We start from the raw sequence: 15,068 nt of genomic DNA, 5'->3' as shown, positions 1-15,068 counted from the left end.
TTGTGCTAGGTGGAGCCCGCCCTCCAAGCGCCATCAGCCAATCCGCGCGGGGAGAGACCGGCGCCTCGCACTCGTCACCCGCGCGCCAGAAGTAGGTCAGAGGGGGGCGGGCCATCCGGTCACGCTCCGCCACTCGGCGCGGCGGGAAGCGGGACTGCTGGCCAATGGGGGAGCGGGAGGGCGGGGCGGAGCGGCGGGGCGCGCGCGGCCGGCGGCGATGATCGAGCAGCACAAGCGGAAGGTCCCGGGCGGCGGCCCCGGCCCCGGCCCCGCGCCCACCCCCACCCCCACTCCCGTCGCCGCCCCGGGGGCCGCCCCCGCCCCCGACCTCCCGCTCGTCCCCACAGCGGCCAAACGGCCCCGCCATGACCTGCCCGGGGCGCCGGGCGCCGGCGGCGGCGCGGGGCAACCCCCCCCCGGGGCCCTGCTGCAGGCGGTACGGCGGGCGGGGGGGGAAGGCCTGTGAGGGGATAGCGGGGGGAAAAAGGCTGGGGAAGAGAAGGGGAAAAGGCCCGTGAAGGGATGGCGGGGGGACAAGGCCAGGGAGGGTGAAGGGATGAGGGGAAAAGGCCTATGAGGGGATGGTGAGGTTCGGGGCAGACGTGGAATGCCCGTGAGGGGATGGTGGGGGAAAGAAGGCCTGGGGGGGGTGATGGGGGTGCTGAAGGGGTGAGAGAAAGGCGGCCTGTAAGGGGATGGTGGGTTTTGGGGATGCAGAAAGGCCTGTGAGGGGATGGCGGGGGAAAGAAGGCCTGGGCGGGGGTGAAGAGGCGAGAGGAAAAAAGCCTCTGAGGGGATGGTGGGGCTTGGAGTGTTGGGGCAAAAGGCCCGTGTGGGGATTAGTAGGGGGAAGAAGCCCCGGGGGACAGGGGGTGTGAAAAAGTGGGGGGAGATGGCTCATGAGAACGGGCAGGGTGTCTTGGCACACTGGATATGCCCCCAGGGCTGCCCCTTGTTCCTCTCCATGGCATCACCTCACCCAGCTCCTCCGTTGCCTCCCGCAGGGCCCACCGCGCTGCTCCTCCCTGCAGGCCCCCATCATGCTGCTGTCAGGGCATGAAGGAGAGGTGTATTGCTGCAAGTTCCACCCCAACGGCAACACCCTCGCCTCCGCTGGCTTCGACAGGCTCATCTGTGAGTACCAGGCTGCCCTGGCCCAGCCAGCACTGCGCGGGGCTGGGGCTCATACAATTTCAGGCCATTGTGTAGTCCTGAGCATGAAGTGCTTCACAAGGAGGGGAGGAAGAAGCTTCTTCCAGCTCCTCTGGCAGGTCACTGTTCTGCTGATCCTCAGACGGGACTGGTAACACACTTTGCTGGTCACAGCCCTGTGTTCCCAGGTCCCTCACACAGGTTACCGTCTGCCTGTGTCGGACTGCAGCAGTCTGCAGACGTGCAACTTTTAATGCTTTGGCTTGCTGAGGTGAAGATTATTACTTTCCTTTAAAAATTCAGTTTGATTTGAAAGCATAAAACAGCTCAAAACAGCTGTCTGTCCTTCTGGGGCTCGTATGATGCTTCTTCATGGCTACACGTCAGCCGAGATTGGAGATGACAGTGGTGACAGTACACAGTTCATTCTGCTGAATTCCCGGAGAATCGCTCCATCCGCAGCCCGGAGGTGTGTCCTGGACTTACCTCTCCCTTTCTTTCTCCCAGTGCTGTGGAATGTCTACGGGGACTGCGATAACTACGCCACCCTGAAGGGACACAGCGGGGCGGTTATGGAGCTGCACTATAACACGGATGGCAGGTAAGTGGCGTGCCGATGGCTTTTGGCCTCAGGCCTGGCTCTTCCTGAAGGAAGGTGCTTTCTCTTGGCCTGAGTCCTTCAGAGCACCTTGGTGCCCCTGCTTGGTCCACGTACGGCGAATGCTTGTGGTGTGGCTTTCCCAGATGAGAGTGGTGCCTGCTTGAGATTAAGAAAAAGGATCTGGAGTCACCCGTGACCCACCAGAGCCCTTGATTTCAATCTTGAGGAACAGCAGAAAGTTAGTCTCAGTCATCTGGGGGGCACTGGGGAGGGAAAGAAACCAAGTGAGATATTTGTTAATATAAAAGGCTATTCCACTATTGTATCTGAGCTGTTGCCACTGAGCTTTCCTTCCTGTGTTCATCCCAGATAGTGTTTGAGGAGGCAGAAAACGAATTTATATGTATCTAGAAATGGGGTTTAATGGGAGTGCCTCCAGTGTAGCTGCCCCACTGTCAGTCAGCCTGTTCCGAAACGCCAGCTTTGTCTCGGTATATGGGGAGATTCTTCTCCCACTGATTATTTCCAGTTTTGATCACATAACTTAAGAGTAAAAAAGGTGGGAGGGGAGAAATATTGCCAAAATGCTGAACCTCACGGAGATTCTTTTCCGCAGCATGCTCTTCTCAGCATCCACAGACAAAACCGTGGCCGTGTGGGATAGTGAGACTGGAGAGAGAGTGAAGAGACTGAAGGGCCATACATCATTCGTTAACTCCTGTTACCCAGCAAGGAGAGGACCCCAGCTTGTCTGTACAGGCAGCGATGATGGGACAGTGAAGGTCAGTATATTGCATAAAGAGATAGTCTGGAATGAAAGTAAGAGAGGATCTTTGAAAGAATTTTTGGGGTCTTCCGATTTAAGTGGGTTAAATTCAGCCTTTCATTACCCTTAGAATTTCATTATCTAATAACTTTGATTTCAGAAATAAAAAATTTGGAATAAAATTTGACTGCTGCTATTTTTCTGTAATTCTTTTGGGAGATGAAGAAGATTCATCCGCTCAGTTGTACTTTTTCCACTGAGCTGCATTAACAAAGCACAAGAAAGGCAAGCCGTTAATGGAATCTCACACATTAGCCCCTTCTTCCCTCCCCTGCGCTCCTGTGCTCCGACCACACCAGAATTTTATTATGTTTTTTATAGAGATCTCCTGAGACCTAAAAGAGGGAATTTCAGGAGAGGGTTCTGAGTCTTTGCCAAGCATCTGTGCAACTTCTTGTAATTTTATCATTAAATGTCTCTGTGCAACTTCTACAACTGCCGTGTCTTTTCAGCTGTGGGATATCAGGAAAAAAGCTGCCGTCCAGACGTTTCAGAACACGTACCAGGTCTTGGCTGTGACTTTCAATGACACCAGTGATCAGATCATATCTGGAGGCATCGACAACGACATTAAGGTAGGATGCCTGTTTCCCCATGTGCCTTTCTGACTGCACACGCCTTTTCCATCCCGTCACGTCTCGCATTGGTCAAGGACAAATGTGGAAGCCTGTTGGTTAATTTTACAGTCACGAGAGCCACGCGGATGTGCTGTGCCTGACCTCGCTGTTGATGTAGGGCCAATAAACTCTGAGGGAGTTGCTCCAGGGCTGTTTGCCACGTGACAGCCTGGGCAGCCCTGGCATTCCTGGCCAGGCGTCCCAGCACTGCTGTCACCCGCTGGAGCCGATACGGTATGCTGGCTCTCCTGGCAGCCTGTGCCTGTCGCGGAGGCTCTAGAGCCATATATGAGGTAAACTAAAGAAAATGTGGTGACACATCCGCGCTCTCTGCCCTCTGCTCTAGTTTGCAACTTACTTTATCACCTGCTAGTGTGGAAAGATTTTATTTAAGAGCGAGCTCAGTGTTTCATTCAGCTGGTAACTGAGATTCTCCTGATAGGCGTATGATTCAGTCTGTCTTACTGTCCTTTTAGCCTTGGGCTCCAGCATTACCTAGGCATGGGGAGCATGTGCTTGTCAAGAGAGCCATCGCTAGGTGTAGCACTGACATGAGATCTGTTCCGACTGCCCCTTGAAAGACTGCCCCTCTTCGGGGAAAGAACAGCATGAAATTTGGGGATTTTGGCTCTGTGCCATCAATCAGTGGAATCTGGGAGCTGTGGAAGCTATAGTCAGGTAGAGAGAGATTCCTGCATGTATGAGGCTGCTGACATTTCGCTCCTTGGTGGTTGGACACGGTCGGTAAGGAGTCTTAGAAGGGGCAAATTCCATTTTTCCTTCAGCACAAATACAGTTCTAGCCTCATATTTTAGCCATTCAGACTCCACTAACTGAAACTGAAAGCTGATGTTGTCAGATGACTGATCACTACCAGCGTGAAATGCTTCAGAAGCAGCAGTTCCAACAGTCTTGGCTGTCTTTTTGTTAAACCGCAATGTTGTGTCTGAAAGGTGTGGGACCTTCGCCAGAACAAGCTCACTTACACGATGAGAGGACACGCGGACTCGGTGACAGGCCTCAGTCTCAGTTCGGAAGGCTCCTACCTGCTCTCCAACGCAATGGACAACACAGGTACGTCCTACCTGATGCGAGAGCACAGCTGTGGGGCGCTGCTCTCTCATGCTAGCTTGGCATGGCGTTTAGGAAGGAACAGCTCAAATTGTTTGACGTAGGAAAACAAGAGCCAGACATGGGGATAGGCTGAAGGGACTTTGGCTCCAGAGATAAAGCTTGAATTCTTGTTATGCCGGTGACAGTCACGTCCTTTGCAGGGAGGGAGCAGCTGCATCAGAAGGGTTTGTCACATCTCCCGAAGGGCAGTGAGGACACATGCTATGGCACACGTTATTTGCGCAGACAGTTGAACGCACACTCGGTCTGGCTCTTGTCAGGGCGGTTTGGCTGTTTCCCGGCAGCAGGGAATGACAGCACAGTTTCCAAACTGCCTGTCTCCTGCGTGGAGGTGCTCAGCGAAGCTGATCTGATTAGAAGCGCGATCAGGGAGTGTGTTAGAATAAAGCAAATGCTCATATAAGGAGACGGTGGCTCGTTTGTGTAATAGTTGTTTTGGATTTTTCCCCTCGCGTTGGCAGTGGTCTTGGTGTAATTATAAATTTCTGCATTTGACCCTTCATATCAAAGCTTTCTGTGGGGGAAAGCTGCTGGTTTCCTTTTGCTTCTGAGGAAAGCTAAGTATAAAGAGAAGGAGCATGACCAGGTCTGCTCATTAGCAGCGTGTCTTAGGAAAAGAAAGGTTTCCAGAAGCTGACCTTGCCCCCGTGCCTCTGCCATCTTCAGCTAATTACTGTGAGCTCTCTGTTGCAGTTCGCATCTGGGATGTGCGACCGTTTGCCCCTAAAGAGAGATGTGTAAAGATTTTCCAGGGGAACGTACATAATTTTGAAAAGGTGAGTGGACTGCAGGCTAAAACATGATTGTTTGTAAAATGCTGCTGCTGTTAACTTTTCTGTAAATTGTTTTTTAAGTTCAAGTTTAAACCAGAAAGGCTTTAATAAGAATTCAAAGAAAGATTAATGCACGAAGTGGGATTCCAATTAAAGCCACAGTAACAAGATTTCTTTGCTCGGTTCAGCTATAATTAGCTGTAAATTAAGTATTTTCTACATTTACTATCTACTTTGTGTAAAATAACAATGCACTGGATGTTTCCAGCAATGAAATAAAAACTGTAATTACCATCTTCACTTCTGAAGGAAGATCATTAAAGTGGTGCTCACGATATTTAAAGTCTCATGGCGATTTTAATTCAAGTAGAAGGGGAAAACTAAATCTTTCTTTGGAAATAGATCTGTGGACTTTTCTTTTTTTCATTTTAGAATCTCCTGAGGTGCTCTTGGTCCCCGGATGGGAGTAAAATCGCAGGGGGATCTGCCGACAGGTGAGCTGCCACTGCGTTTCTCTGTTACCATCAATCCCAAACCATTTTGCAAGCACTCCTGAAATGAGTTGGATCATGTCTAAAATGAAGCCTCAGAGTTGTGCGTAGAGGTGTGAAGACCCGAACAACCCCCTTCATTCTCTGCCCTGATTGCAATAGCGGTGTCTTTATACTGTGACAGTGGAGGAACACCATATAGTTGTAAAATCTTATTATTATTATTGTCAAAAGCTGAGTAGAGATCTACATTATTGCTTATGTTCAACCGCAGGATCCAACACTAGGACCAGCAGGTGACAGGAGCGTGGTTGTTGGTGGACTAGGACCCTGCAGTCATATCAGCAGATGCTTGTGAGAGTCTCTGAGAAGCAGGGAGTCTGGGGAAGTGCGTGTAGTGAGGGGCTATACTGATAAGGACCACAAATACCGGTTAAATTGCTGCGTGGCAGCTTGCAGGAGGCACCAGTGGTGTTCCAGGGGTCATTCTTGTGCCTTACTTTAATTAATGAGTAAGAAGAAATAAAGATCTGACTAAATTAGCGCATATTGGACTTTTAAATGAGATATTCTATAAACTAAGGCAACTGAGGAGTAAAACGGGTAGAGGGAGGAAGCCAGCAGAAGGTCCATGCCAGACCCTGAAGGTCACCGTGAAGGATACCAACCTCCGCTGGAGCAGATCCAGACACACTCTCAGTGACATCGAGACAGGAATTCCTGCAGGCTGGAGTCCAGGGCATGGAGCAGTAGTAATCAGCAAATTAATGAGTTTCTGATAGAGGATAGGGAGAACTTTAGCTCTCACCGTCCAGATATAGTGAGGCCAGCTGTCACAGCAAGTGGCTGAGACGTGACCCTCCGGTCCTGCTGGGCAGCACTGGCGGTGGAGGAACGCCTGCGTGTTGGTCTGCCGAGGCTGTGGCTGATCTAGTCAGTGGCAAAGAGTGGCTGGAAGTCGTAGGCCATTAGGTTAGCTCTGCAGATGCTGACATAGCTCTGTGGTCTGACAGCAACTTTGTTGTGACATTCGTGGGGAAGAGCCAGACCCCGGGGCAGGTTAGACAAGGCCACTCAAATCTTTCTGCTGTCTCTGAGCTTTTAATTTTTTTCTTTTGAGGAGTATGTGCTGGGAAAGCAAAGCCAGATCAAACAAATGTTTCATTTGTCTGAGTACAAAAGTGTTCCCCAATGATTACTCTCTCCTTCTGCATTATGTGGAGTGTTTGTGTATGTTGGAGGGACAATTACCTGACAATGCCGCTGAGCTCTTCAGGTTATAGTAAAATCAACTACTTAAAGTGCTTGCCTGCTTTGCAATACCAAATTAAAAACAGAACAGTAGAGTGCTTTGAGAAAGCATTCAATACAGCTATTGCCTGCTAGATAAAACAGTTGTCCTTAAAGAAATGCTGCTTTAAGTAACATTCACGACTTAAGTTGCGGGTTTGCATTTTTCCCTTTCATGTGTTTAAAGAAAATAAGTCGAAGAATAGCACCAGCCTAAAAAATGAACGCTCCTGACAAAGCAGGTCTGCCCTGTGTTGGTATCCAGTGTCCTCTCTATCTAGCCAGCAAGTGTTATAAATAATTCAGTGCTTTTTTGGGGGGAAAAGAAGCTCAGTTCTATTTCTACTAAAAGGCGGGCTAATTGTACAAGCAAATGTTGTTCATACGGTCTGCAAAGCCCTGACAAACAGAAAGGAACAGGTGAAGCTGAGGAACCCGCTGTTGGTAGTGTTGCATAAACCTGAAACAGTCTGGCCTTGGTGTTCAGAGCTTGGGCTGCGTGTGGGGCTGATGAAAGGGCTGTTGACCCCCAGCATGTTTGAATTTGTGCAGGTGAGACATGGGGATGCACAGTGGCATTCGCAGTGACCTTCCTTTGGAGGACTGTAATGCAGTAGGTTGATTTTTACATGTGTTTTATGGGCCCTCACCCTCTGCAGTCCCCTGTAAATAGCCATAGTGATGCCTCTGGGGCATGTAGGCAGCAGAGCTGCCCTCACGCTTCCCTTTTCTGACCCATCAGATTTTGTTTTAGCTGCCAGTCACCTCCCTGCAGAGTAAAACGAGAAGGCAGAGTGAGTGTAGTCCAGAACTGGCAGCTAGCCTGAGTGTTTTTGCGGAGCTGTGAACCTCATAACAAATGCCACTTCATGTGGCAAGGCCATTGTGTTCGAAAGGGAAGGATGCGGCGTCCCTGCGCAGGTGGGGTGCAGCATTGCCTTGACTGCCTTGTAGGGTGTCGCTCAGGGCTCTTCTCGTTTTGATATGTTAAAAAAATCCCAGTCGCTCCCGCGGGTGCTCACGGTAACTGGGGTCAAAGCATCGCTCTGCTTCCCAGCGGAGCTTGTGCGCAGCCACCCCACCGTGCAGGCAGCAGTCGACACCCGTGGGGGACAACCAGTGATCTCGGCTACAGTGTGGTTTATAGCAAGGCACCGTTTCCCCCACTTTCTGAGATCTTTTATGAGAGTTATCTGAAAGCTCGTCTGTGCCTGGTGCCAGCAGCGTCTCTCTGACCTCCTGCTTGAAGGATCCCAGTGGCTTCTGGCCCTTCAGCCAAGGTGCGGTGCTCAGGCAGGACCCGGCAGCGGTGGGGGCCCGCGGCAAGGCCTGCAGGAGGCTAATCAAAGGGCTCGGCGCAATCTGATAATAAAAGCTGGGAGGTGGATTATGACTTTAATGGCACAGCAGGAAGAAATCCGTATATAAGGCTGTTGGCTGTGAGGGATTACACTGTCGCAGGGGCTGGGCGAGGACCTGGGCTACTCCTCGCTGCTTGCCAGCCAGCCCAAACCAAGGGTGACCACCGGGCGTGCAGGCAGGTATTTGCAGGGGCGAGAACCCCACTCCCAACACTAATTTTCTCCCTTAGCCCACTGTGTTGGGGCTGTATTGAAGGTCTCTACGGCCTCACGGTTTCAAATCCGTCTCCAAATCCCGTTTCACGAGAGGTGAAACGGGGCTACTGTGCTATGAGGCTTTTGACACCGAATTGACATGTGAGCTCCTACCTGCTAAAACTGCTGCTCTTCTGGATTGGGCAGTGCAGCATTTTGCTCCTGAGAGGCTCCTTGTTTATCCTCACTGGGAGCTGCATCTGTTTCAGCCCGGGCGGTGAACCGCTGCAGGAATAAGCCGTTGGTGTGGGGGGCAGCTGCTTTCCCTTCTCAAATGCCTGCGCTCATAATGACTCTCTTGTAGGTTTGTCTACGTGTGGGACACCACATCCAGAAGGATTTTGTACAAGCTGCCAGGTCACGCCGGGTCGGTGAACGAATTGGCTTTCCATCCGGAGGAACCCATCAGTAAGTCCTCCCCACCTCAAGTCAGCCGGGGAAATAGTTTCAGGGCTGTCTGAACTGCCAATCCTGTGGAAAACAGCCCCAAAACTGCCTGTGACCTGGAGCCCCGAGTATCAGAGACAAATGTAGGGGTAGCGGACTCCTGCCTGCTGCTCTCCCACAGACGGGAGTTGGGCTGGGTGTACCCTGGGGTCCTGGGCTGAGCGCAGGGGCTCTGCTGTGTCCTGCCCAGGCGGAGACCTGGGTGGGGGCACCTGTATAGCAGCAGGGTGGCTGGTGGTCCGGGCTGCTGGTCACCTGTGGGTGGCCATGAGCCGTGGCTTGGCTGCCGCTGCTTAGGGCTCGTCCAGACTTCCCAAGGGCTGTGCAAAAAAGATTTGGGGGTACCTTGGTTTGGACACCAGGGATATAACCATACATTTAGTGGTCAGATGAGGACAGTGACCACCTGGGAGCATGTCTCCAGCCCGGGATCTCTTATGCAAAGTAGGAAGTAAAGGCAGCTCTTTGTGCAGCAGGTTTTGTCCCCATTCTAGAGGTGTCCAGCACGTGGCACCACGTATCAGGGCTGGGTGAGACAATGCTTGTGGTGGTGTTTTTCAGAATGTTTTTAACCACCGTGCATCAGCTGAGACCAGATTTCATATCAGTTCCTTGGTGCAGTGTGCGGCCCAGGCAGGACCGCAGGGTGCTGTTTGTTTCTATGGAAACACTTGCACCATCGGCCAGGTCACCGCATTGCTCCAGCCAAAAATTGACAAGAGTCAACCCCGAAGTGAAGCCAAGAGCTCAGTTGCGCCGAGGGTGACAGTCTCTGCAGCAGGGCAGTGAGTTATGGGTTTGTTCCTTGGTTATTCATTGCCCTGTCTTCAGATCGGAGCCTGTGCTGGAAGAGCAGCGCGATCTCTCCTCTCTGGTTTGGAGCGGATCGTTTGCAATTGTATCCGCTGAGCTCCTCTTTGTGAATCAATCACTCATCTTAAAATAAAAATTAAAAACCTATCCGGGCGTTGCATGCGAGTTATGCAATTGATTTCTATTAACATCTGGGAATGTTAATCTTGTAAATTGCTGCACCCGCTCCGCAGTACTCATCTGCATGGGAGGGTGCATGGGGAGGCAAAATGCAGCAAGATAACAGACACCAGTCTGCACCTTCATTTAGAAATCCCCCAAATCTCTCCTGGGCTTCATTGAAACCATTGGCAGTGTCAAGAGCAGCGTTTCTGGGTCGTCATTTTGACGCTTGTGTCTGCCTGAAGAGCCTTTTCTGAGTTACGGTGGTTCGTTGGCTTGTTGTAGTTGGGTGCCAGCTGCATTTTGCCTGTTCTGATAAAATAATGTGGTCCCGGCGAGGCTTTCCTGGCCAGCCTGTGCCCTCTAGCGGCACGCGGTCCCGACGGCAGTGCCCGGTTTGCAATCTGAACGCCGTTTGCGATGGAGATAACACTTCAGGATGCTTGAGAGCGTTAACAGCGTGTTTATACGCCTCTCTTTACCATTTTAATGCTTAGACATTACAGGCAGTACGCCGTTATGCCTGTCTTGGGACAGGGGAATGGCAGCCACGACGCACAGCGTGTGATGAGGTGTCGGAGTAGTAATTCCGTGAAGTGTTTTTGGGCAGCACATGAAATTTGGCTTTCTACATCACTTACAGCAAGCGAAATGAGTAGTTCAATTCAAATGATGTGTCGTTAGTGGAGGTCTTAAACTGTCGCGGTTAATTTTCGTATTCCTCCCTTTTCCCCCCCCCTCTCTCTCTCTCCCACAGTACTCTCCGCATCCAGCGACAAAAGACTGTATATGGGGGAGATCCAGTGAAGCCGACGAGGCGACGGTGGGATTCGTGCCCTCGCAGTCTTTGGTTTACAGAAGTCGGATTGACTTTCTTCTCACTGGTGCCAGCCCGCCCCCCCCCGCCCTTGTAGCAGTGGGAAAATGTTGAAGCAGCTTGATGAGACAAGCCACCCTCTCGCAGGCTGCGGTGTCTGCGTGGTCTCGCTGTACAGCTTTTTTCCACCACGCCCCCCCCCTTCTTCGGGGAGGAAGGAAAACTTAGAATTGAAAAGATTTTAATTTTGGCTGTACCACCGACTAGTATACCCTTACCCAGATCACTTGAAATTGGTAAAATCTGTTTAAATTCCACATGTGTCTTGTATATTCCCTGTCGAGTTTTCTCTTGTTGGTTTTTTTTATACGGTCAAAACTGAAATAGATAGCTTTTTACAAGAACTGTGTGGATGGGATTTATTGTTCTGTTTTACTTCTCTATCATACAATCCTAAATCAAGGCCCTCCCTCGTATATAACCCGGGGAAACCATAGACCTTAACTTCAGAAGAGCAGCTTTATTTTTTATTCATGGCAATAAAAATGACCACACTTGAAATAATTATTGGGCTATTGCTGAATCCTATTTTCATGGTTTTGAGTAAAATCCAGCCTCCTGCTGTAAATAAATGTAAAGGGAGTGAGTCTTCTGTGACGGGCACAGTGTATTCGGTGCTCGGCAGTGGGGGAACCGGCCGGGCTGCGTGTCCCCTCTCCCGAAGCAGGCTGGCAGGAGGGTGGTACGAGCTGGTGGCAGATCCTCGGGCGGGTTAGATCTGTCCCTCATAGACCCGTGTCCGACTGCTGGGACAGCACAAGGGTGCCCGCACCCTGCCTCAGCTTCAGGGGGGTGGTTTATGGGGCTGCTTCTGCCAAATCTTGCCCTGTACCTGCTGCGTGGCTGACTCTGCTTGCTGCGCTCCTGCAGAAGGGAATGCTCTGCCCTGACTTTTTTAGCCAAGGCTGAAACTGCCCTCGAGCCCGTGACTCGGTGCTGAGCTTCAGCTGGTCTTTGTGGGAACACACAAGGGGGCTTCCCCACGCCACAGCTCGTTGTCTGATGTTAATTAACTTGCTATGAAGAGTACATGCTGCATGTCTCTCTTGTGTCCATCTCAGCTGTTAGACTTTTCATCCTTTTTTTCCCCCCACCCCGTTTGCTGCCTTGGCTCAGGTTGTATCGAGCGTTTCTCACCTCTTGCTGCCTTTCTGCCCCAAACCAGAGGGCTGCAGTCGAGCTGGGAGGATGGAGCGTGGACACGCGATGCTCCCACCCCAGCGGTGCCGTGCCGTAGGACTGTCCTGCGCAGTCATGGACAGCGTTTGACCAGGAGGACTCTGCTGCGGCCGCCAGGTATTTAAGAGGTGGGAAATGGGTACGGCTTGTGCAGTGACAAGGGAAGAAGCGCAGGGTCCCCTTGAGAGCGTGTCTTGCCCTGCTGTGGGCAGAAGAAAAAAGCTGGAGGATGGCACTCTTGGGGCCAAAACAGCTTTTAAGGAGGCAGGGAGATGTGGCTGTGTTCCCTGGGAGGCAGGGTGATGTCTCCTGGGGTGTGTGGCACTGTCCCCAGTCCTCTTCACCTGAGCCATGTCCTGTCAGCAGATGGCTGCAGGCTGTCTGTATCCTGTGGGGACACGGGACCTCACTCAGCACAGTGTTCCTCTTGAAGCCCTTGGGGCTGGAGCAGAGCTGGTCTCCGCTCCTCGTTCCTGCATCATCGCAGCCAAAGTGACTTTGGGAGCAGGCAGCTGGGGATGGAGAGCACGGGAAACCATTGATCCCAACTGTGTCTCCTTCGCTGATCCTCGTCATCCGTGGGTGGTGGATTCCAGCCTGAGGTGTGAATGCTCGGACACAGCAGAACTCCGGGTTCAAATCTAGGGAAGATCAGCTTCACCAGAGCGGGTCTAGTCCCAATCTGCTGCCGACATCCACCTCCCATCATTCCGCGACTCCCAGCGGGAATGGCAGGCAGGAGCCCGCAGGAATGGCTGCTGCAGCCCTGGGACTCCACGGTCATCCCTGTCCCACTGCCCTCAACATCCGTCTGTCCCCACGGGGGGACCCGGGCACAGCTGGAGCCAGGCGTCGGGGAGGTGATGGTGCAGACACAGGAAGACCCGTCGCCGGATCACGGTGAATGGATGTTTCTAAACGCAAACAAATCACCCTTCAGCTGAACAGGCGGGCGGAGAGAGCTGGAAGAAGGGGGAAGATTTATTTTTAACTCTGCAGAGTATTAAATAACGTGCCCTGAAACGCATGTAAATGAGAGCTGGGACTCCAGCCGGGAATGCCGTGGGTTGGGATGGACCTCCCCGGAGCCACCAACATGGGAGCCCTGCGCCTGAGGACCGACACCGTGCCTCTGTCCCCTCGCCGAGAGCTGGCGGGCAAAGAGGGTGCTGGCACACCTTTTTTTTAGTGCTTAATTAGACATTGTTGTAATCCCTGAGGGTTTATGTTTTCATTTGAATATATGCCCAAGCATCAGAGGGAAGACTCTTGGGGCTGAGCCAGCGGTGCCAGGATGATAACCCTGCGGTTTCCCAATCTTGCTCCTTTAAAAGAAGAAAAGAGGGTTCTGTTTCCCAACCCAGGAATCTGTAGGGAAGCAGGGAGGGCTCTGCCTTGGGTCCTGGAGGGTTTTGTTGGGCAGCGGTTGCTGCGCCTGGGGGTCCCACAGAGCCTGTGAGTCCCATGCAGGATGCTCAGCATCAGGCAGTGGGGGCTGGATGGATCCGCAGCCCACCCAGGGGCGAGTAGGTGCCACCCCCTCTGCCCTCAGACACCCCTCCAGCGCGTCAGCGTGGGTGTCTGTGGAGCCGTGACCCAGATCAGGGAAATGATCCGGATTAACACTAAATCCCCTGTTCCCGAGGGAGTGACTGGGGCAGGCGGCTGGTTTGCTTTGAGGGCATCTCCCCACTGCATGCACCATGGCCAGCTGAGCACCAGCAAACTCGCCGCAGCAGTGGCTTCCCGGGCAGGTCCTTATGCCCATCCCAGCACTGCGAGCGAAATCTCTGTTCCCCAGCACATCCCCAACTTGTGGATCAAATCAGCATCCAATGCCAACAGGGGGTGAGGAGGGAGACTTGGGCAGTCACAGCTCGGAGTTGCCACTGCCAATTACTGTTGGCAATTAGGGCTGGATCGATGCCCACCTGTGTTGGTGACAGATCGGACCATGTGCTGATGTCCCAGCCCCTGGGAAGAGCCTGAAAGTTGATTTAGGAGAAGCACCTACCTGCTGCTAAGGGGACACGGGTTCAGTGGATCCTAACTATGGCCCCAGTGTGACAAAATGTGGATTTAATGTAATTTGCTGGTGGGGGGTTACTCAGCTGAGCAGGTCTAATGCTCCACAGGGCCCAGCACAGGCTTAGGGTGCTGCACCTGGGGAGGAATAACCCCCCTGCACCAGGACAGGTTGGGGGTGACCTGCTGGAGAGCAGCGCTGTGCAAAGAGACCTGGGAGTCCTGGTGGACAACAGGGTGACCATGAGCCAGCAATGGGCCCTGGTGGCCAAGAAGGCCAATGGCATCCTGGGGTGCATCAAGAAGAGCGTGGCCAGCAGGTGGAGGGAGGTCATCCTCCCCCTCTGCTCTGCCCTGGGGAGGCCACAGCTGGAGTGCTGGGTCCAGTTCTGGGCTCCCCGGGTCAAGAAGGACAGGGAACTGCTGGAGAGGGGACAGCAAAGGGCTGCCAAGGTGCTGAGGGGACTGGAACATCTCTCTGATGAAGAAAGGCTGAGGGATTTGGGTCTCTTCAGTCTGGAAAAAAGATGACTGAGGGGGGATCTTATCAATGCTTCTAAATACTGAAAGGGTGGGTGTCAGGAGGATGGGGCCAGGCTCTTCTCAGTGGTGCCCAGCGACAGGACAAGGGGCAACGGGCACAAACTGGAACATGGGAAGTTCCACCTAAACATGAGGAGGAACTTCTTTGCTGTGAGGGTGTCAGAGCCCTGGCACAGGCTGCCCAGAGAGGTGGTGGAGTCTCTGTCTCTGGAGACATTCCAAAGCCGCCTGGAGGCGTTCCTGTGCCACCTGCTGTGGGTGACCCTGCTCTGGCAGGGGGTTGGACGGGATGATCTCCAGAGGGCCCTTCCCACCCTATGATTCTGTGATTCTGTGTGATTCTGTGAGCACGGCCAGCCCCGTGTGCCTTCCCCATGGCTTGGCTGGCCCCTGAGCTTGCTGCTGGGAGACCTGGACACCGCCGTGGGGCTGGCACCCACCGTGGGAGGGACAGGACTGCTGGTGGAGCTGGCTGGCACCAAATTAGGGCAAATCCTGGCTGTGCAAAGCGAGGAGTGCAAG

General features: G+C 52.8%; 1 protein-coding gene across 2 annotated transcripts; it reads left to right on the top strand.

Moving 5' to 3' along the window:
* Positions 1 to 192: 192 nt before the first annotated feature.
* SNRNP40 (small nuclear ribonucleoprotein U5 subunit 40) lies at positions 193 to 14,465 on the top strand. Of its 2 annotated transcripts, XR_010073740.1 has the most exons (11): positions 193 to 436; positions 1,005 to 1,134; positions 1,660 to 1,753; positions 2,370 to 2,535; positions 3,032 to 3,154; positions 4,150 to 4,270; positions 5,024 to 5,106; positions 5,536 to 5,597; positions 8,805 to 8,908; positions 10,680 to 12,095; positions 12,575 to 14,462. XR_010073740.1 is itself a non-coding variant. In XM_063356005.1 (10 exons), exons 1-10 carry the CDS (start codon positions 218 to 220, stop codon positions 10,727 to 10,729), a joined length of 1,152 nt encoding a protein of 383 aa, XP_063212075.1. In that variant the 5' UTR covers positions 193 to 217; the 3' UTR covers positions 10,730 to 14,465. The 2 variants fall into 2 exon arrangements, 1 of the variants encoding a protein (XP_063212075.1); XM_063356005.1 differs by having other exon boundaries at positions 10,680 to 14,465.
* Positions 14,466 to 15,068: the final 603 nt, after the last annotated feature.

This window comes from Chroicocephalus ridibundus, chromosome 19, assembly GCF_963924245.1.
Source record: "Chroicocephalus ridibundus chromosome 19, bChrRid1.1, whole genome shotgun sequence".
In the NCBI taxonomy this organism is placed as follows: domain Eukaryota; kingdom Metazoa; phylum Chordata; class Aves; order Charadriiformes; family Laridae; genus Chroicocephalus; species Chroicocephalus ridibundus.
The sequence above is the reverse complement of the archived record's forward strand: the minus strand, read 5'-3'. Positions and strand labels throughout refer to the sequence as shown.

Bases quoted from the DNA above. Each gene is read 5' to 3' on its own strand.
- SNRNP40 (XM_063356005.1), top strand. From the start codon at position 218: ATGATCGAGCAGCACAAGCGGAAGGTCCCGGGCGGCGGCCCCGGCCCC. The intron at 3,155-4,149 runs GTAGGATGCCTG...TGTGTCTGAAAG, and splicing joins GCATCGACAACGACATTAAG to GTGTGGGACCTTCGCCAGAA. The intron at 4,271-5,023 runs GTACGTCCTACC...TCTCTGTTGCAG, and splicing joins CAACGCAATGGACAACACAG to TTCGCATCTGGGATGTGCGA.